Below are 22,876 nucleotides of genomic sequence, written 5' to 3' on the forward strand. Positions count from 1 at the left end.
TAAGGTGGATGAATTAGCTGCACAAATAGATGTAAACGGATATGATATAATTGGGATTAACATAGAAACTAGGAGCAGGAGTAGGCCATTCGGCCCTGCTCCGCCATTCAACGAGATCATGGCTGATCATCCAAACCCTAGCACCCGGTCCCTACACCGACAGCCATCCCACCCAAGCCCTATCCCCGTAACCCCGTGTATTTAATCCGCCCTAACACTAAGGATTAATTTTTATCATGGCCAATCAAACTAACCTGCACATCTTTGGACTGTGGGAGGAAACCGGAGCACCCGGAGAAAACCCACGCAAACACGGGGAGAATGTGCAAACTCCACACAGACAGTCACCCGAGGCCGGATTTGAACCCGGGTTCCTGGTGCTGTGAGGCAACAGTGCTAACCACTATGCCACCGTGCTGCCCTTTACGGAGATATGGCTCCAGGGTGACCAAGGCTGGGAATTCCACATCCAGGGGTATTCATTATTCAGGAAGACAGGCAAAAAGGAAAAGGCAGTGGGGTAGCATTGCTAGTTAAAGAGGAGATTAACACAATAGTAAGGAAGGATATTAGCTCTGAAGATGTGGAATCTGTATGGGTAGAGCTGAGAAATATCAAGGGGCAGAAAACGTTAGTGAGAGTTGTATACAAACCCCTAAACAGTAATGCTGAGGTTGGGGATGGCATTAAATGGGAAATTAGAGAGGCGTGCAATAAGGGCACAGCAGCTATCATGGGTGACTTTAATCTACATATAGATTGGTCTAACCAAATTAGTAACAATACTGTGGAGGAGGAATTCCTGGAGTGTATACGGGATGGTTTCCTGGACCAATATGTCAAGGAACCAACTAGTGATCAGGCCATCTTACACTGGGTATTATCACAGAAATCACAGAATCACAGAAACCCCACAGTGCAGATAGAGGCCATTTCGGCCCATCGAGCCTGCACCGACACATATCCCACCCGATCCCCGTAACCCCACATATTTAATCCCCCTAACACTAAGGGTCAATTTATCATGGCCAATCAACCTAACCCGCACATCTTTGGACTGTGGGAGGAAACCGGAGCACCCGGAGGAAACCCACGCAAACACGGGGAGAATGTGCAAACTCCACACAGACTGTGCAAACTCCTTATGTAATGAGGAAGGATTAATTAGCAATCTTGTGCGAGGCCCCTTGGGGCGGAGCGATCATAATATGATAGAATTCTTCATTAAAATGGAGAGTGAAGTAGTTGATTCAGAGACTTGGGTACTGAATTTAAATAAAGGAAACTACGATGGTATGAGGTGCAAGTTGGCTAGGATGGATTGGGGAATATTACTTAAAGGGTTGATGGTGAATAGGCAATGGCAAACATTTAAAGATTGCATGGATGAACTACAGAATTTGTTCATCCCTGTTGGCATAAAAATAAAACAAAAAAGGTGACTTAACATTGGCTAACAAGGGAAATTAAGGATAGCATAAGATCCAACGAGAGGACATATAAATTGGCCAGAAAAAGCAGCAATCCTGAGGATTGGGAGCAGTTTAGGATTCAGCAAAGGAGGACAAAGGGATTAATTAAGAGTGGGAAAATAGAGTATGAGAGTAAGCTTTCTGGGAACATAAAAACTGACTGTAAAAGCTTCTATAGATATGTGAAGAGAAAAGGATTGGTAAAGTCAAGTGTAGGTCCCTTGCAGTCAGAATCAGGGGAATTTATAATGGGGAACAAAGACATGGCTGACTAATTAAATACATACTTTGGTTCTGTCTTCACAAAGGAGGACACAAAAAAACTCCCAGAGATGTTGGGGAACATAGCGTCTAATGAGAGGGAGGAACTGAATGAAATCAGTATTTGTAGGGAAATGGTGTTCGGGAAATTGATGGGGTTGAAGGCCGATAAATCCCCAGGGCCCGATAATCTACATCCTAGGGTACTTAAGGAAGTGGCCCTAGAAATAGTAGATGCATTGCTGGTCGTCTTCCAGAATTCTATAGACTCTGGAAGGGGAGGGGGAGGGAGAGCGGGGAGGGGGAGCGGGGAGGGGGAGGGAGAGAGGGGAGGGAGAGCGGGGAGGGGGAGGGAGAGAGGGGAGGGAGAGCGGGGAGGGGGAGCGGGGAGAGGGAGCGGAGAGCGAGGGCAACGGAGAGCGGAGAGAGCGAGGGGAGGGAGAGGGGGAGCGAGGAGGGAGAGCGGGGAGGGAGAGAGGGGAGGGAGAGCGGAGAGGGGGAGGGAGAGCGGAGAGTGGAGATGGCGAGGGCGGGGAGTGCGGCCGAGGGCGGCGAGGGCGAGGGAAGGCGGAGAGCATGAGGGAGGGCGAGGGAAGGCAGAGAGGGCATGGGAGGAGAGAGAGGGCGGGTGAGGGAGTGCGGCGAGTGAGTGCGGGGAGGGCGAGGGAGGGCGAGGGAGGGGGAGAAGGCAAGGGAGTGCGGAGCGGGAGAGGGAGGGAGGAGAGGGCGAGGGAGGGAGGAGAGTGAGTGCGGAGAGGGCGAGGGAGTGCGGCGAGGGTGGGGAGGGCAAGGGAGTGAGGGAGAGGGCGAGGGCGGGTGGAGGGGGCGAGGGCAGGCGGAGAGGGCGAGGGAGGACGGAGAGGAAGAGTGGAGAGGGCGAGGGAGGGCGGAGGGGGCGAGGGAGGGCGGAGGGGGCGAGGGAGGGCGAAGGGGGCGAGGGAGGGCGGAGGGGCGAGGGAGGGCGGAGGGGGCGAGGGAGGGCGGAGAGGGCGAGGGAGGGCGGAGAGGGTGAGGGAGTGCGGAGAGGGTGAGTGGAAAGGGTGACTGAGGGAGGGGAGGGCGGAGAGTGCGAGGGTGCGGAGCGTGCGAGGGAGGGCGGGGAGGGCGAGGGGGTGCGGCGAGGGCGAGGGGGTGCAGAGATTGCGAGTGGAGAGGGCAAGGGAGGGCAGAGAGGGAGAGCGGAGAGAGCGAGGGAGGGCGGAGAGGGAGAGCGCAGAGGGCGAGGGAGGGCGGAGAGAGGGAGGGCGGAGAGGGCGAGGGAGGGCGGAGACTGCGAGGGAGGGCGGAGCGGGAGTGTGCAGAATGAGAGGGAGCGCGCGCTCCCTGAGCCAAAGTAAGCAACCTCTTCAAAATGGCGTCCCCCACAGCCACCCCCCCCCCCGGAACGTGGACACCATTTTCGACACAAAACGCCACCCCCCCCCCCCCCCCCCGTAGTGCAGACAATCGGGTGCCGCGAAGCCGAATGTCCAGGCCCAGGAGTCATAGAGTCATAGAGTTATACAGCACAGAAAGAGGCCCTTCGGCCCATCGTGTCTGCGCCGACCATCAATCCCTGTCCAGTCTAATCCCATTTTCCAGCATTTGGTCCATAGCCTTGTATGCAATGGCATTTCAAGTGCTCATCCAAATGCTTCTTGAATGTTATGAGGGTTCCTGCCTCTACCACCCTTTCAGGCAGTGAGTTCCAGATTCCAACCACCCTCTGGGTGAAAAAGTTCCTCCTCAAATCCCCTCTAAACCTCCTGCCCCTTACCTTGAATCTATGCCCCCTTGTTATTGACCCCCCTACTAAGGCGAAAAGTTCCTCTTTATCTACCCTATCTATGCCCCTCATCATTTTGTACACCTCAATCAGGTCCCCCCTCAGCCTTCTTTGCTCCAAGGAAAACAACCCCAGCCTGTTTAGTCTTTCTTCATAGCTGAGGCGCTCCATCCCAGGTAACATCCTGGTGAATCTTCTCTGCACCCTCTCCAAAGCAATCACATCCTTCCTATAGTGAGGCGACCAGAACTGCACACAGTACTCCAGCTGTGGCCTCACCAGCGTTTTGTACAGCTCCATCATAACCTCCCTGCTCTTATATTCTATGCCTCGGCTAATGAAGGCAAGTATCCCATATGCCTTTTTAACCACCTTACCTACCTGTTCCGCTGCCTTCAGGGATCTATGTACATGTACACCAAGGTCCCTCTGACCCTCTGTACTTCCTAGGGTCCTACCACTCATTGTGTATTCCCTTGCCTTATTTGACCGTCCAAAATGCATCACCTCGCACTTTTCAGGGTTAAATTCCATTTGCCACTTTTCCGCCCATCTGACCAACCCGTTTATATCGTCCTGTAGCCGGAGGCTTTCCTCCTCGCAATTTACCACCCCACCAATTTTCGTGTCATCTGCAAACTTACTGATCATACCTTTTACATTCTCATCCAAATCATTTATGTAGATCACAAACAGCAAGGGTCCTAGCACTGATCCCTGAGGTACCCCACTGGACACAGGCTTCCAGTCACAAAAGCAACCTTCGACCATCACCCTCTGCCTCCTGCCACTCAGCCAGTTTAGGATCCAACGCGCCAAGGCACCCTGGATCCCATGGGCTCTTACCTTCTTGACCAGCCTCCTATGCGGGACTTTGTCAAATGCTTTACTGAAATCCATATAAACCAGCATTTCCCTCATCCACACACCTAGTCACCCCCTCGAAAAATTCAATCAGATTGGTCAGACATGATTTACCCTTGACAAAGCCATGCTGACTATCCCCGATTAATCCTTGTTTTTCCAAGTGGAGACTAATTTTGTCCCTCAGAATTTTTTCCAATAATTTCCCTACCACAGATGTTAGGCTCACTGGCCTGTAATTCCCTGGTTTATCCCTGGTTTATCCCTGCTACCCTTCTTGAATAATGGTACTACGTTAGCTGTTCTCCAGTCCTCTGGTACATCCCCTGTGGCCAGAGAGGTTCTGAAAATTTGTGTCAGAGCCCCTGCAATCTCCTCCTTTGCCTCATACAACAGCCTGGGATACATCTCGTCCGGGCCTGGGGATTTATCCACTTTTTGGCCTGCTAAAACCACTAGTACCTCCTCCCTCTCGATGCTAATATGTTCAAGTATGTCACAGTCCCCTTGCCCGATTTCTATGTCTACATCGTCTTGCTCCATAGTGAACACAGATGCAAAAAATTCATTTAAAACCCCACCTACATCATCTGGCTCTACACACAGATTGCCACTTTGGTCCCTAATGGGCCCTACCCTTACCCTGGTTATCCTCTTGCCCTTAATATACTTATAAAACATCTTAGGATTTTCCTTTATTTTGCTCGCCAGTGTTATTTCATGGCCCCTCCTCGCCCTCCTAATTTCTTTTTTAAGTATGCCCCTGTAGAAAGGAAAGAACGAAACAAACCGAAGGAGTTTAAAAGTTGAGTCAGATTGACAAACAGGCAGGGCAAGGCTTGAGTTGTATTTATGTAAATTCATAAAGTCTTTTGAATAAAATTGCTGAGTTAAAGACACAAATTAATGTCTGGGAGCTGACCATTAATGTCTGGGAGCTGACCATTAACATCTGGGAGCTGACCATTAACGACTGGGAGCTGACCATTCCTGCTTATAAAACATCCAGGGGGGATAGAGCAGGAAAAAAGTGGGTGGGTGGCAGGATTTTATCGCTGCTTTAGAACATAAGGACGTGTGTTAAGACAGGATCCACGTGGATAGGAAGGGAAATGTTACAATTCTGGGTGTGAATGACAGCCCAGCACTGGAGATGTGATAGAGGGAGGACTGCTCCCAGATAGACTGGAATGAAGCTGGAGGAGATTGCAGGGGCTCTGACACAAATTTTCAGAACCTCTCTGGCCACAGGGGATGTGCCAGAGGACTGGAGGACAGCTAACGTAGTACCATTATTCAAGAAGGGTAGTAGGGATAAACCAGGGAATTACAGGCCAGTGAGCCTAACATCAGTGGTAGGGAAATTATTGGAAAAAATTCTGAGGGACAGAATTAGTCTCCACTTGGAGAGGCAAGGATTAATTAGGGATAGCCAGCATGGCTTTGTCAAGGGAAGATCATGTCTGACCAATTTGATTGAATTTTTCAAGGGGGTGACTAGGTGTGTGGATGAGGGTAGTGCAGTGGATGTGGTTTACATGGATTTCAGTAAGGCTTTTGACAAAGTCCCGCATAGGAGACTGTTCAGGAAGGTAAGAGCCCATGGGATCCAGGGTGCCTTGGCACATTGGATCCAAAACTGGCTTAGTGGCAGAAGGCAGAGGGTGATGGTCGAAGGTTCTTTTTGTGACTGGAAGCCTGTGTCCAGTGGGGTACCGCAGGTATCGGTGCTGGGTCCCATGCTGTTTGTGGTCTACATTAATGATTTGGATGTGAATGTAAAAGGTATGATCAGTCAGTTCGCAGATGACACGAAAATTGGTGGGGTGGTAAATAGCAAGGAGGGAAGCCTCAGGCTACAGGACGATATGGGCGGAACAGTGGCAAATGGAATTTAACCCTGAAACGTGTGAGGTGATGCATTTTGGAGGGACTAACAAGGCAAGGGAATACACAATGAATGGTAAGACCCTAGGAAAGACAAAGGATCAGAGGGACCTTGGTGTGCATGTACATAGATCCCTGAAGGCAGCAGAACAGGTGGATAAGGTGGTTAAAAAGGCATATGGGATACTTGCCTTCATTAGCCGAGGCATAGAATATAAGAGCAGGGAGGTTATGATGGAGCTGTACCAAACGCTGGTAAGGCCACAGCTGGAGTACTGTGTGCAGTTCTGGTCGCCACACTATAGGAAGGATGTGATTGCTTTGGAGAGGGTGCAGAGGAGATTCACCAGGATGTTACCTGGGCTGGAGCGCTTCAGCTATGAAGAAAGACTGGACAGGCTGGGGTTGTTTTCCTTAGAGCAGAGAAGGCTGAGGGGGGACCCGATTGAGGTGTACAAAATTATGAGGGGCATAGATAGGGTAGATAGAAAGGAACTTTTCCCCTTAGTAGAGGGGTCAATAACAAGGTGGCATAGATTCAAGGTAAGGGGCAGGAGGTTTAGAGGGGATTTGAGAAAAAACTTTTTCACCCAGAGGGTGGTTGGAGTCTGGAACTCACTGCCTGAAAGGGTGGTAGAGGCAGGAACCCTCACAACATTCAAGAAGCATTTGGATGAGCACTTGAAATGCCATAGCATACAAGGCTACGGACCAAATGCTGGAAAATGGGATTAGAATAGACAGGGCTTGATGGCTGGTGTGGACGCGATGGGCCGAAGGACCTCTTTCTGTGCTGTATAACTCTAGGACTCTATGACTATGACTCTAAGCTGATGGATGTGGTCAGAGTGGGAACACTCTTTGGGATGGACCAAGAGCTGCCTCCTGTATCAGTGCATTTCTAGTCCAACATTGATTAATTTGGTTCTGGGAAATGAAGTGGGGCAAAAAGCAGATGGAATTAGGAGAACAATTGAGAAATAGTGACCACGGCAGTAAGTTCAACGTAAGAACAGAAAAGGGTAATGAAGAGTCAAAGTTAGGCTGCAGGGCTGGGCAAGGGCAAAGTTAAACGAGATAAGAAGGGGAATGTAATTAATGATCGGGCAGTGAAGTTAGAAACAGTCGATGGATCAATAGCGGTCAATCTTCAAATATGAGATGGAGAGAGTTAAAAATATATAATGCTATCAGGTGAAAAAGGGGTGCATTAAAAAATACAGTTCCCTTGACAAAGAGATTAAAACTAGAGTAAAACTTAAAAGGGAGCAATATACTGAAGTTAGCAATTCTAAAGAAAATCATTAGGAATATAGAAAGTATAGTTAGGTTGATTGGCTATGATAAATTGACCCTTAGTGTTAGGGGGATTAAATACGTGGGGTTACAAGAATAGGGTGGGATATGTGTTGGTGTGGGGGTTACGGGGATCGGGTGGGATATTCGGTGCAGGCTCGATGTGCCGAAATGGCCTCTATCTGCACTGTGGGGTTTCTGTGATTTCTGTGATCTGTGATCTGTGATATAGTGTGGAGGTGAAAAAGGAGGTTGGCAAGGTTAAAAGGGAATGTGATAAACAGGAATAAGTAAAGCAACGGTGGGACAGACTAAGGTGTCCGCGATGTAGGAGACCAATTCCGGTTCAGTGGGAAGCGTCCTGAGACTGGGGAGAGTCCCCTAGAATGGGGAGAGTCCCCTAGAATGGGGAGAGTCCCCTAGAATAGGGAGAGTCCCCTAGAATGGGGAGCGTCCCCTAGAATGGGGAGCGTCCCCTAGAACGGGGAGCTTCCCTTAGAACGGGGAGCGTCCCCTAGAACGGGGAGCGTCCCCTAGAACGGGGAGCTTCCCTTAGAACGGGGAGCGTCCCTTAGAACGGCGAGCATCCCTTATAACGGGGAGCGTCCCTTAGAACGGGGAGCGTCCCTTAGAACGGGCTGTAGGGGGTGGCGTGTGCCCAGTCAGCTCTGCCCCTGACTGTCTCTGAGCGGTTCGAATCGCTCCCACACCCCCTGGATTCTAGAGGCGGCGATACAGAAAATAGAGTAGACAACTGGTTTGGTGCAAGAAAAACGTAATTTTTATTAAAGGCACAATAAAGTCACAACACTGAGAATTACTGGAATAATTACAGGCATATAAAATTACACATATTTGGGAATGGGGAACACACGGCACATCGAGGGAACAAACACATTAAAAATCCCCCTACCCTTATCCCACTCCCAATGCCTAACTAGATTAAGCTACGAGGGGCCAGGGATTTATGCTCACCAATGTGGTTCCTTTTTGATGGTTCGAAACCTGTCGATTAAGCCGGTTGTGGTTTTGGGGTTCGCTGTTGTTGTCCTTTGGGGCCTGCTGTCGTCACGTGGTCTCAGGGCACGGCGGTGGAGTCATCTGTGTAAAGTACCCTCCTTTTCCTCCATTAGAGAATAGGGAGTAAAGTCTTTGTTGGGTACTTTACCTTGCAGAAATGGTTGTTCTTCTGGTGGTGGTCTGGTCGCCGACGGTTTTGTTGCGGATGGGGTTCAGTTGGCGGTTTATATCGTTAGCTTGATTTTCCTACCCATGCTTGAAACTCCAGCTTATAACTGGACCGGGGTGCGTGCCCGCTCGTCCCCAACGCTTCTTTTCGCTGCCCTTCTCTGCTTATCGGTTTTTGCCGTTCTTCTCGTGTCCTGTGCATGTTTGATTCGGGTTCCGTTCTCCTCCCGCGTTTGGCCCCCGGTGTTGTAATGGGCGTCCTCGGTGTTGAGCAGCGCGGGGAGGGAGAAGAGAGCCAGCCAAGAGGCAAGAGACCTTGGCTACCGGTGGGCCTACAATTATACCCGGCTCTTCACCCCTTATCTGCGCACCGAATCAGGTCAGTTCTTTGTTTAATTTTGGCGGGCTCATCTAAAGTGATTACAATCATCCACTTTAACTGTTTTTGGGGCGGTTGTCTCCTTGTTTAATGGCTTCAATATCCTGGCTGTTTGTTATTTATGAAATTTAATCGTCTTTTCCTGGCTTGGTAGCTACCTTGAGCTGTTACCGATTATTTATGCAAAAGGTTAATGGTCTCAAGATTAGGTCCATCCTGAGTTGATCTGTTCCAAGATAAAGAATGCATATTCTGTGTTTACCTAGCTGTCTGGCTTTAGAAAAGGACAAAGTCTTTCACAGATCCATGCATGTTAGGTTTCGTTTCAGGATTTCAATGGGCCTGCCTTCTGCAGGGCCTTGCTTTTAAAATCCTGCAGGCCTTGGTCACGAGTTTTCAGAAGCCATTTTGGGTACCCTTTTTAATTTTTGGTCCATACAGGGTCCCTTTATCCATAACTTTCGGGTAATGTGGGAATTTTGAGAACCCTACAGGGGGTAGTCCCGTAGGACGGGGAGAGTCCCTTAGAAAGGGTGGAGTCTCTTAGAACAGGGAGAGTCCCTTAGAACGGTTGTTTTTGTGACTGGAAGCCTGTGTCCAGTGGGGTACCGCAGGGATCGGTGCTGGGTCCCTTGTTCTTTGTGATCTACATAAATGATTTGGATGTGAATGTAAAAGGTATGATCAGTAAGTTCACAGATGACACGAAAATTGGTGGGGTGGTAAATAGCGAGGGGGAAGCCTCAGGCTACAGGACGATATGGACGGGTTGATCAGATGGGCGGAACAGTGGCAAATGGAATTTAACCCTGAAAAGTGTGAGGTGATGCATTTTGGAGGGACTAACAAGGCAAGGGAATACACAATGAATGGTAGGACCCTAGGAAAGACAGAGGATCAGAGGGACCTTGGTGTGCATGTACATAGAGCCCTGAAGGCAGCAGAACAGGTGGATAAGGTGGTTAAAAAGGCATATGGGATACTTGCCTTCATTAGCCGAGGCATAGAATAGCAGGGAGGTTATGATGGAGCTGTACAAAACGCTGGTAAGGCCACAGCTGGAATACTGTGTGCAGTTCTGGTCGCCTCACTATAGGAAGGATGTGATTGCTTTGGAGAGGGTGCAGAGGAGATTCACTAGGATGTTACCTGGGCTGGGGCACTTCAGCTATGAAGAGAGACTGGACAGGCTGGGGTTGTTTTCCTTGGAGCAGAGAAGGCTGAGGGGGGACCTGATTGAGGTGTACAAAATTATGAGGGGCATAGATAGGGTAGATAGAAAGGAACATTTCCCTTTACTAGAGGGGTCAATAACAAGGGGGCATAGATTCAAGGTAAGGGGCAGGAGGTTTAGAGGGGATTTGAGGTAAAACTTTTTCACCCAGAGGGTGGTTGGAATCTGGAACTCTCTGCCTGAACGGGTGGTAGAGGCAGGAACCCTCACAACATTCAAGAAGCATTTCGATGAGCACTTGAAATGCCATAGCATACAAGGCTACGGACCAAGTGCTGGAAAATGGGATTAGATTAGACAGGGCTTGATGGCTGGCGCGGACGTGATGGGCCGAAGGGCCTCTTTCTGTGCTGTATAACTATGACTCTATAACGGGGAGAGTCCCTTAGAACGGGAGGGACCCTTAGAACGGGGAGCGTGCCTTAGAACGGGGGGGTCCCTTACAACGGGGGGGGAGTCCCTTACAACGGGGGGGAGTCCCTTAGAATGGGGGGAGTCCCTTAGAACCGGGGGGGTCCCTTAGAACCGGGGGGGTCCCTTAGAATGGGGGGGGGCGGGGGGGGAGTCCCTTAGAACGGGGTGGGAGTCCCTTAGAAGGGGGGGAGTCCCTTAGAAGGGGGGGAGTCCCTTAGAAGGGGGGAGTCCCTTAGAAGGGGGGAGTCTCTTAGAACGTGGAACGTCCCTTAGAACGGGGGAGTCCCTTAAAACGGGGGTAGTCCCTTAGAACGGGGGTAGTCCCTTAGAACGGGGGTAGTCCCTTAGAACGGGGGTAGTCCCTTAGAACGGGGGTAGTCCCTTAGAACGGGGGGAGGCCCCTCAGAACGGGGGTTGTCTCTCAGAACGGGGAGAGTCCCTTAGAACGGGGGTAGTCCCTTAGAACGGGGGTAGTCCCTTAGAACGGGGGGAGCCCCTTAGAACGGGGGGAGTCCCTTAGAACGGGGGGAGGTCCCTCAGAACGGGGGTTGTCTCTCAGAACGGGGAGAGTCCCTTCGAACGTGGAGCGTCCCTTCGAACTTGGAGCGTCCCTTCGAACGGGGAGAGTCCCTTCGAACGGGGAGAGTCCCTTCGAACGGGGAGAGTCCCTTCGAACGGGGAGAGTCCCTTCGAACGGGGAGAGTCCCTTAGCAGCGGGGGAGTCCCTTAGAAGGGGTGGAGCCCCTTAGAACAGGGGAGAGTCCCTCAGAAGGGGGGGCGGTCCCTCAGAAGGGGGGGCGGTCCCTCAGAAGGGGGGGCGGTCCGGTAGAACGGGGGGTGGGGTCCGGTAGAACGGGACGGTCCCTCAGAACGGGGGAGAGTCCAATAGATTGGGAGGGAGACCGTTAGAACGGCCAGGGGGTGGGACGATCCCTTAAAATGGGGGGAGACCAATAGAACGGGGAGTGTCTGAATGGGAAAGTCCCTTAGAACGGGAAGGGTCTGAATGGGAAAAGTCCTGCAGAACGGGGAGAGTCCCTGAGAACGGGGAGAGTCCCTGAGAACGGGGAGAGTCCCTGAGAACGGGGGGGTGGGGGGGTCCCTGAGAAGGGGGGGGTCCCTCAGAACGGGGGGTACTCCCTCAGAACGGGGGGTACTCCCTCAGAACGGGGGCTACTCCCTCAGAACAGGTGGAATCCCTCAGAACGGGGAGGGTCCGGTAGAACAGGGAGGGTCCCTCAGAACGGGGGAGAGTCCAATAGAATGGGAGGAAGACCCTTAGAACGGCCGGGGGGGGGGGGAACGATACCTTAAAACGGGGGGAGACCCATAGAACGGGGAGTGTCCCTTAGAACAGGGGGTAGTCCCTTAGAACGGGGAGAGTCTGAATGGGGAAAGTCCCTTAGAACGGGGGGTGTCCCTTAGAACGGCAGGAGTCCCTTAGAGCGGGGCGAGTCCGGTTGAAGGGGGGAGGAGTCCCGGTCGAGGCGGGGGGAGTCCCGGTCGAGGCGGGGGGAGTCCCGGTCGAAGTGGGGGGAGTCCCGGTCGAAGGGGGGGAGAGTCCCGATCGAAGGGGGGGGAGTCCCGGTCGAAGGGGGGGAGTCCCGGTCAAAGGGGGGGGGGGAGTCCCGGTCGAAGGGGGGGGAGTCCCGGTCGAAGGGGGTTAGTCCCGGTCGAAGGGGGCGTAGTCCCGGTCGAGGGGGGGGGAGTCCCGGTCGAAGGGGGGGGGAGTCCCGGTCGAAGGGGGGGGTGTCCCGGTCGAAGGGGGGGGAGTCCCGGTTGAAGGGGGGGTAGTCCCGCTCGAAGAGGGGGGAGAGTCCCGGTCGAAGGGGGGGGAGAGTCCCAGTCGAAGGGGGGGGAGAGTCCCGGTCGAAGAGGGGGGGAGAGTCCCGGTCGAAGGGGGGGGGAGAGTCCCGGTCGAAGCGGGGGGGAGAGTCCCGGTCGAAGGGGGGGGAGAGTCCCGGTCGAAGGGGGGGGAGAGTCCCGGTCGAAGGGGGGGGAGTGCCGGTCGAAGGGGGTGAGTGCCGGTCGAAGGGGGGGGGGAGTGCCGGTCGAAGGGGGGGGGGGAGTGCCGGTCGAAGGGGGGGGGGGAGTGCCGGTCGAAGGGGGGGAGAGTCCCAGTCGAAGGTGGGGGAGAGTCCCGGTCGAAGGGGGGGGGAGAGTCCCGGTCGAAGGGGGGGGGAGAGTCCCGGTCGAAGGGGGGGGAGAGTCCCGGTCGAAGCGGGGGGAGAGTCCCGGTCGAAGCGGGGGGAGTGCCGGTCGAAGGGGGGGGGAGTGCCGGTCGAAGGGGGGGGAGTACCGGTCGAAGGGGGGGGGGGCGGGGGAGTGCCGGTCGAAGGGGGGGGGAGTGCCAGTCGAAGGGGGGGGGGAGTGCCGGTCGAAGGGGGTGGAGTGCCGGTCGAAGGGGGGTGAGTGCCGGTCGAAGAGGGGGGGAGTGCTGGTCGAAGGGGGGTGAGTGCCGGTCGAAGGGGGGGGGGGAGTGCCGGTCGAAGGGGGGGGGGGGAGTGCCGGTCGAAGGGGGGGGGAGTGCCGGTCGAAGTGGGGGGGAGTGCCGGTCGAAGGGGGGGGAGTGCCGGTCGAAGGGGGGGGAGTGCCGGTCGAAGGGGGGGGGAGTGCCGGTTGAAGGGGGGGGGAGTGCCGGTCGAAGGGGGGGGAGTGCCGGTCGAAGCGGGGGGTGAGTCCCTTAGAACGGCGGGGGGGCGGTGGCGGTCCCTTAGAACGGGGGCTGTCCCTTAGAACGGGGAGAGTCTGAATGGGGAGAGTCCCTCGGAACGGGGGGAGTCCCTCGGAACGGGGGGAGTCCCTCGGAGCGGGGGGCGTCCCTCGGAACGGGGAGAGTCCGGTAGAATGGGGGGGAGTCCCTTAGAATAGGGGGAGTCCCTTAGAACGGGGGGTGGGGGGGGCGTTCCATTAGAACGGGGAGAGTCCCTTAGAACCAGGAGAGCCCGGTAGAATGGGGGGGAGTCCCTTAGAATGGCGGGGGGAGTCCCTTAGAATGGTGGGGGGGCGGTGGCGGTCCCTTAGAACGGGGGCTGTCCCTTAGAATGGGGAGAGTCTGAATGGGGGGAGTCCCTTAGAATGGGGGGAGTCTTTCAGAACGGGGAGTGGTCCCTTAGAACGGGGGTTGTCCCTTAGAACGGAGAGAGTCCCTTAGAAGGGTGTGTGTCCCTTAGAAGGGGGGGTAGTCCCTTAGAACAGGGGGTACTCCCTTAGAACGGGGGGTGTCTCTCAGAACGGGGAGCGTCCCTCAGAACGGGGAGAGTCCGGTAGAATGGGGGGAAGTCCCTTAGAATGGGGAGAGTCTGAATGGGGAGAGTCCTTTAGAACAGAGGGAGTCCCTTAGAACGGGTGGTGGTCCCTCAGAGTGGGGGTTGTCTCTTAGAACGGGGACAGTCTCTAAGAACGGGGAGAGTCCCTTAGAACGGGGAGAGTCCCTTAGAATGCGGAGCGTCCCTTAGAATGGGGAGCGTCCCTTAGAATGGGGAGCGTCCCTTAGAACGGGGAGCGTCCTTAGAGCGGGGAGCGTCCTTAGAGCGGGGAGAGTCCCTTAGAATGGGGAGCGTCCCTTAGAATGGGGAGCGTCCCTTAGAATGGGGAGCGTCCCTTAGAACGGGGAGCGTCCTTAGAGCGGGGAGCGTCCTTAGAGCGGGGAGAGTCCCTTAGAGTGGGGAGAGTCCCTTAGAACGGGGAGCGTCCTTAGAATGGGGAGCGTCCCTTAGAGCGGGGAGAGTCCCTTAGAGCGGGGAGAGTCCCTTAGAGCGGGGAGAGTCCCTTAGAACGGGGAGCGTCCTTAGAATGGGGAGCGTCCTTAGAATGGGGAGCGTCCCTTAGAATGGGGAGCGTCCTTAGAATGGGGAGCGTCCCTTAGAGCGGGGAGAGTCCCTTAGAACGGGGAGCGTCCCTTAGAGCGGGGAGAGTCCCTTAGAACGGGGAGCGTCCCTTAGAGCGGGGAGAGTCCCTTAGAGCGGGGAGAGTCCCTTAGAGCGGGGAGAGTCCCTTAGAGCGGGGAGAGTCCCTTAGAGCGGGGAGAGTCCCTTAGAACGGGGAGAGTCCCTTAGAGCGGGGAGAGTCCCTTAGAGCGGGGAGAGTCCCTTAGAGCGGGGAGAGTCCCTTAGAGCGGGGAGAGTCCCTTAGAACGGGGAGAGTTTTTTAGAACGGGGAGCGTCGCTGCGAAGGGGCAGAGTTGCTGACTTGGACATATATGTTTGTGCCTCCATCGTCACTGGGTCAATATCCTGGAAATCTCTAACAGCACTGTGGGAGGACCTTCAGCACACGGACTACAGCGGGTCAAGCAGCCTCACCGCTTTGTTAGGAGAGCTAGGGCTGGGCAATTAATGTGGCCATGTCAGCAACATTAGAACAGATAGAGTGTCAGAGGTTAGGACCACAGTGCGATGAAGGAAGGAGCCTCACTTTCGAGGATGGAGGTTTGGCAGAGATTTGAAAAATGTTGCATCACGTTTTATAAATGATGGGAGTGAGAATGTAGGGCAACTAGTGGGAATCTGGAACAATTGGATGAGATAACAGGAGAGAGGAATTGGTTTGGGAAAAATAAGCAGAGCTCAAGGTGGATCAGTCGCAGAGTTCTAATGGCTACACCATAGGCTGGGGAAAGTAGTCAGAGTGGAGAAAGCAGAATGTGCAGCTTCCTAAAAAGGATTACATGAAGAGAAACTGGATTTGTACGGAGCTTTTCAGGGTAAAGAGGGCTCAGAATGTCTAACAGCCTGTCTGTCGTTTTCTTTGACAGATATCGGAAGATGAAGCTGCAACGTAAGTAAAACCCAATTATACAGCACATTACACAGTGAGTTCCCCCACATTACACAGTGAGTTCCCCCACATTACACAGTGAGTTCCTCCACATTACACAGTGAGTTCCCCCACATTACACAGTGAGTTCCTCCACATTACACAGTGAGTTCCTCCACATTACACAGTGAGTTCCTCCACATTACACAGTGAGTTCCCCCACATTACACAGTGAGTTCCCCCACATTACACAGTGAGTTCCCCCACATTACAAAGTGAGGTCCCCCACATTACACAGTGAGTTCCCCCACATTACACAGTGAGTTCCCCCACATTACACAGTGATTTCCCCCACATTACACAGTGAGTTCCCCCACATTACACAGTGAGTTCCCCCACATTACACAGTGAGTTCCCCCACATTACACAGTGAGTTCCTCCACATTACACAGTGAGTTCCCCCACATTACACAGTGAGTTCCCCCACATTACACAGTGAGTTCCCCCACATTACAAAGTGAGGTCCCCCACATTACACAGTGAGTTCCCCCACATTACACAGTGAGTTCCCCCACATTACAAAGTGAGGTCCCCCACATTACACAGTGAGTTCCCCCACATTACACAGTGATTTCCCCCACATTACACAGTGAGTTCCCCCACATTACACAGTGAGGTCCCCACATTACACAGTGAGTTCCCCCACATTACACAGTGAGTTCCCCCACATTACACAGTGAGTTCCCCCACGTTACACAGTGAGTTCCCCCACGTTACACAGTGAGTTCCCCCACATTACACAGTGAGTTCCCCCACATTACACAGTGAGTTCCCCCACATTACACAGTGAGTTCCCCCACATTACACAGTGAGTTCCCCCACGTTACACAGTGAGTTCCCCCACATTACACAGTGAGTTCCCCCACATTACACAGTGAGTTCCCCCACGTTACACAGTGAGTTCCCCCACGTTACACAGTGAGTTCCCCCACGTTACACATTGAGTTCCTCCACATTACACAGTGAGTTCCCCCACATTACACAGTGAGTTCCCCCACATTACACAGTGAGTTCCCCCACGTTACACAGTGAGTTCCCCCACATTACACAGTGAGTTCCCCCACATTACACAGTGAGTTCCCCCACATTACACAGTGAGTTCCCCCACATTACACAGTGAGTTCCCCCACATTACACAGTGAGTTCCCCAACATTACACAGTGAGTTCCCCCACATTACACAGTGAGTTCCCCCACGTTACACAGTGAGTTCCCCCACGTTACACAGTGAGTTCCCCCACGTTACACAGTGAGTTCCCCCACGTTACACAGTGAGTTCCCCCACATTACACAGTGAGTTCCCCCACGTTACACAGTGAGTTCCCCCACGTTACACAGTGAGTTCCCCCACGTTACACAGTGAGTTCCCCCACATTACACGGTGAGTTCCCCCACATTACACAGTGAGTTCCCTCACATTACACAGGGAGTTCCCCCACGTTACACAGTGAGTTCCCCCACATTACACAGTGAGTTCCCTCACATTACACAGTGAGTTCCCCCACATTACACAGTGAGTTCCCCCACGTTACACAGTGAGTTCCCCCACATTACACGGTGAGTTCCCCCACATTACACAGTGAGTTCCCCCACATTACACAGTGAGTTCCCCCACGTTACACGGTGAGTTCCCTCACATTACACGGTGAGTTCCCCCACGTTACACGGTGAGTTCCCCCACATTACACGGTGAGTTCCCCCACATTACACAGTGAGTTCCCCCACGTTACACAGTGAGTTCCCCCACGTTACACAGTGAGTTCCCCCACATTACACAGTGAGTTCCCCCACGTTACACAGTGAGTTCCCCCACGTTACACAGTGAGTTCCCCCACGTTACACGGTGAGTTCCCCCACGTTACACGGTGAGTTCCCCCACATTACACAGTGAGTTCCCCCACGTTACACAGTGAGTTCCCCCACGTTACACAGTGAGTTCCCCCACGTTACACGGTGAGTTCCCCCACATTACACGGTGAGTTCCCCCACATTACACAGTGAGTTCCCCCACATTACACGGTGAGTTCCCCCACATTACACAGTGAGTTCCCCCACATTACACAGTGAGTTCCCCCACGTTACACAGTGAGTTCCCCCACATTACACGGTGAGTTCCCCCACATTACACAGTGAGTTCCCCCACGTTACACAGTGAGTTCCCCCACGTTACACGGTGAGTTCCCCCACATTACACAGTGAGTTCCCCCACGTTACACAGTGAGTTCCCCCACATTACACAGTGAGTTCCCCCACATTACACAGTGAGTTCCCCCACATTACACGGTGAGTTCCCCCACATTACACAGTGAGTTCCCCCACGTTACACAGTGAGTTCCCCCACGTTACACGGTGAGTTCCCCCACATTACACGGTGAGTTCCCCCACATTACACGGTGAGGTCCCCCACATTACACGGTGTGTTCCCCCACGTTACACAGTGAGTTCCCCCACGTTACACGGTGAGTTCCCCCACATTACACGGTGAGTTCCCCCACATTACACGGTGAGGTCCCCCACATTACACGGTGAGTTCCCCCACATTACACAGTGAGTTCCCCCACGTTACACAGTGAGTTCCCCCACGTTACACGGTGAGTTCCCCCACATTACACAGTGAGTTCCCCCACGTTACACAGTGAGTTCCCCCACATTACACAGTGAGTTCCCCCACATTACACAGTGAGTTCCCCCACATTACACGGTGAGTTCCCCCACATTACACAGTGAGTTCCCCCACATTACACAGTGAGTTCCCCCACATTACACGGTGAGTTCCCCCACATTACACGGTGAGTTCCCCCACATTACACAGTGAGTTCCCCCACGTTACACAGTGAGTTCCCCCACGTTACACGGTGAGTTCCCCCACGTTACACAGTGAGTTCCCCCACGTTACACAGTGAGTTCCCCCACGTTACACGGTGAGTTCCCCCACATTACACGGTGAGTTCCCCCACATTACACAGTGAGTTCCCCCACGTTACACGGTGAGTTCCCCCACATTACACGGTGAGTTCCCCCACATTACACGGTGAGTTCCCTCACATTACACAGGGAGTTCCCCCACATTAATGTATGTGTCATGGCTGAGTAGTAACTCTGTCACCTCATGAATCATACCGTCGTGGTTTCCAACCCGCTGCACTGCCACATGTGCCATCTTTCGGATGAAACATTGAACTGAGGCTCCTCTGCCCTCTCAAAGGGATCACCTGGCACTATGTGAAAAAGAGCAGGGGGGTTGTCCCCAGCATAAGGATAAGGGGTAAGCCATTTAGGACAGAAATGAGGAGGAATTTCTTCACCCAGAAAGTGGTGAAGCTGTGGAATTCTCTACCACAAAAGGCAGTCGAGACCAATTCATTAAATATATTCAAGAAGGAGTTGGATATATTTCTTAAGACTAAAGAGATCAAGGGGTTTAGGGAGAATGCCGGGACAGGGTACTGAATTTTGATGATCAGCCATGATCGCATTGAATGGCGGAGCAGGCTCGAGGGGCCGAATGGCCGACTCCTGCTCCTATCTTCGATGTTTCTGTGTTTGCTGATGATCTGGTCATTCTGTCCTTGCTGTCTGCAAATTCACTGCTGCTTTTCCGACATTGCGAGTGGGACGACATTTCAAAAGATCTTCTTTGGCTGTCTTAGCTTTGGGACATTCTGAATTTGTGAACGGCGCGATAGAAGAAGTTTTTCTTATATAGCGAGATCCTGGCCAGTCTGTTTCTGGTATCCATGGGTGGGGCAGTGCCAGAGTGACTGGGATCCAGGGGTGGGGCAGTGCCAGTGTGACTGGGATCCAGGGGTGGGGCAGTGCCAGTGTGACTGGGATCCAGGGGTGGAGGCAGTGCCAGTGTGACTGGGATCCAGGGATGGAGGCAGTGCCAGTGTGACTGGGATCCAGGGGTGGGGCAGTGCCAGTGTGACTGGGATCCAGGGATGGAGGCACTGCCAGTGTGATTGGTATCCAGGGGTGGGGGCAGTGCCAGTGTGACTGGGATCCAGGGATGGAGGCAGTGCCAGTGTGATTGGTATCCAGGGGTGGGGGCAGTGCCAGTGTGACTGGGATCCAGGGGTGGGGGCTGTGCCAGTGTGATTGGTATCTGACAGCCTCTCATACTGCACTGGGCTGGCATTCTATGTTCTCAAACTGTCCCTAGTTTTGACCACTTCAGTAATAGTTCTATGGAAACATATTCATCAAGGGAGCCAGTTGTAATATTGACACCTTTGAAAGTTGAAGCTCAGTTAGCTAAGCAAGAACAGCAATAGCAACCTGCAGTTATGAGGCACCTTTTACGTAGAAAAAATGTCCCAAAGCACTTCACAAAGGTGTCATCGAAAAATGACACTGGTCCAGAGAATGATATTAGGAGGCACGACCAAAGGTTTAATATAACCAATGATTGCCAGGTCTGGCTGGACCACCTAAAACACTCTCGGGTCCTGCTCTCCTCGGCTAAAGCTGCTCACTGTTCCAGGATCATCCTGCAATTTAAAGATAACCCCCGACCTTTCTTCTCTCCTGTAAAACATCTCAATTTATCCCTCTCCCTGTCTCCTCCACCCTCACCTCCAACAACAAGTGTCAGCTCATGGTGTCTCTAAGATTGAGACCATTTGTTCAGTGCCTTTGTCACTTCCCTCCCTTCCGCTTGCCCACCAGGCCAAACTTCCTCTAAGGTTCCCCCCTGCCCTAGCCCTGAACTCACATCTTTTTCTAGTTTCTCTCCTATCTCCCCTCATGACCTCTCCGCTCTCATCTTGTCCATGAGACCTACCCCCTGCTCCCTCGACCCTATTCTCACCAATCTGCTGACCACCCAACTTCCCTTCCTGCCTGCCATGTTAGCTGATATTGTAATGGTCCCCTCTCCTCAGGTACTGCCCGCCTCCCGTCAAATCTGCCATCATCACCCCTCTCCTCAAAAACCCCATCATTGACCTCTCCGCCCTCACAAACAACCGCGCCATCTCCAACTCCCTTTCCTCTCCGAAGTCCTTGAATGTGTCGTCGCCTCCCAAATCCACGTCCACCTTTCCCGCAAATCCATGTTTGGCCCCTCCCATCAGGTTTCCACCCCACCAAGCACTGAAATTACCCTTATCAAAGTCACAAATAACATCCTTCTCGACCTGTCTGCAGCCTTTGACACTGTTGACCACACCATCCTCTTCCAACGTCCCATCGGCCAGCTGGGTGGGACTGCACTCGCCTGGTTCCAATCTTACCTATCCCGATCATCACCTGCATTGGCTCGACCTCACCACCACTTCTCTCAACACCTCCACTGTCTCTGATTTGTCACACTGCTTGTCAGACATCCAGCATTGGATGAGCAGAAATTTCCTCCAACTAAATATTGGGAAGACCAAAGCCATTGTCTTCAGTCTCTGCCACAAACTCCGTTCGCTCACCACTGACTCCATCCCTCTCCCTGGCAACTGTCTGAGGCTGAACCAGACCGCTCACAACCTTGCTGTCATATTTGATCCTGAGCTGAGCTTCCGACCACATATCTCCTCCATCACCAAGACCACCTACTTCCACCTCCGTAACATCGCCCGACTCTGCCCCTGCCTCAGCTCATCTGCTGCTGAGACCCTCCCATGCCTAGGCTGGACTATTCCAATGCTCTCCTTGCCGGCCTCCCATCTTCCATCCTCCATAATCCTGAGTTCATCCAAAACTCTGCTGCCCATATGCTAACACGCACCGAGTCCCGTTCACCCATCAGCCCTGTGCTCGCTGACCTACATTGGCTCCCAGTCCAGCAACTTCTCAATTAAAAAATTCCCATCCTTGTTTTCAAATCCCTCCATGGCCTCGCCCCTCCCCATCTCTGTAACCTCCTCCAGCCCCACAACCCCCCAAGATCTCTGCTCATCCGATTCTGGCCTTTTGCGTATCTCCGATTTTAATCACTCCACCATTGGTGGCCATTTCTTGAGCTGCCTGGGCCCCAAGCTCTGGAATTCCCTCCCTAAACCTCTCCGCCTCTCTACCTTGGTCTCTTCTTTTAAGACTCTCCTTAAAACCTACCTCTTTCGCCTGTCCTAATAAGGGATACTTGCCTTCATTAGCCGAGGCATATGGGATACTTGCCTTCATTAGCCGAGGCATAGAATATAAGAGCAGGGAGGTTATGATGGAGTTGTACAAAATGCTGGTAAGGCCACAGCTGGAGTACTGTGTGCAGTTCTGGTTGCCACACTGTAGGAAGGATGTGATTGCTTTGGAGAGGGTGCAGAGGAGATTTACCAAGATGTTACCTGGGCTGGAGCACTTCAGCTATGAAGAAAGACTGGACAGGCTGGGGTTGTTTTCCTTGGAGCAGAGAAGGCGGAGGGGGGCCCTGATTGAGGTATACAAAATTATGAGGGGCATAGATAGGGTAGATAGAAAGGAACTTTTCCCCTTAGTAGAGGGGTCAATAACAAGGGGGCATAGATTCAAGGTAAGGGGCAGGAGGTTTAGAGGGGATTTGAGGAAGAACTTTTTCACCCAGAGGGTGGTTGGAATCTGGAACTCACTGCCTGAAAGGGTGGTAGAGGCAGGAACCCTCACAACATTCAAGAAGCATTTGGATGAGCACTTGAAATGCCATAGCATACAAGGCTACGGACCAAATGCTGGAAAATGGGATTAGAATAGACAGGGCTTGATGGCCGGCGCGGATGCGATGGGCCGAAGGGCCTCTTTCTCTGCTGTATGACTCTATGGCCTAGAAATTCGGTTGGTTGCGCCAGCGATTAGCACCTAAAGAGGCCAAGAATTGGGGCGTTACCCAATGTTCGGGCGGGCGCAATGAAGATAGCGACACTTCCCATATTGCGTATCCATTTAGCGCCAGCGCTAACTCTTAGCGCGCGCCCGCGTGCGCAGGCAGCTAATGACGTCATTTCAGTGTGCAACGCCTTTTTGGCGCCCCTGACTGGATATTTGGTGGTGCCCGGAACCTTTCCGCCTGGCACTATGGTGACAGTTGTATGGAACATTCCCAGGCCCTTCTCGGAGTCGGGGGGCGCTATTTAAAGGGGACAGCTCTAGTATAAAAGCCGCAGGCACTTGGCCTGTTCATTCTGTTCGTTGCTGGAGAGAGTTGGTGAACTACTGTTGCACACTATTTTTCGGATTTAGCCTTCGAAGACTTGGGAGCTGCAGGCCTGTCTGGAGCAGTTGGAGCGCGAGACATTACTGTGTGTTGCCCGTCTGGCATAGCAATGGGAGCTGCTTTGGAGGGGAACGTCCTCATGGCCGGACACTTGGAAGGGGCACAGAGACGGCGGGAGAGAG

The 22,876-nt window shown here is 53.1% G+C and overlaps 1 protein-coding gene across 1 annotated transcript in view; it reads left to right on the forward strand.

The window, feature by feature from the left end:
* Positions 1–22,876, forward strand: part of LOC147101933 (neutrophil cytosol factor 2-like) — a 97,089-nt gene that overhangs the window by 14,580 nt on the left and 59,633 nt on the right. The window contains exon 5 of the mRNA XM_085965157.1: positions 15,517–15,539. Coding sequence (XP_085821283.1) covers positions 15,517–15,539 — 23 coding nt within the window. The remainder of the gene's footprint in view (positions 1–15,516; positions 15,540–22,876) is intronic.

This window comes from Somniosus microcephalus, chromosome 23, assembly GCF_052327205.1.
Source record: "Somniosus microcephalus isolate GS21.2 chromosome 23, FLI_Smic_1.0, whole genome shotgun sequence".
Classification (NCBI taxonomy): domain Eukaryota; kingdom Metazoa; phylum Chordata; class Chondrichthyes; order Squaliformes; family Somniosidae; genus Somniosus; species Somniosus microcephalus.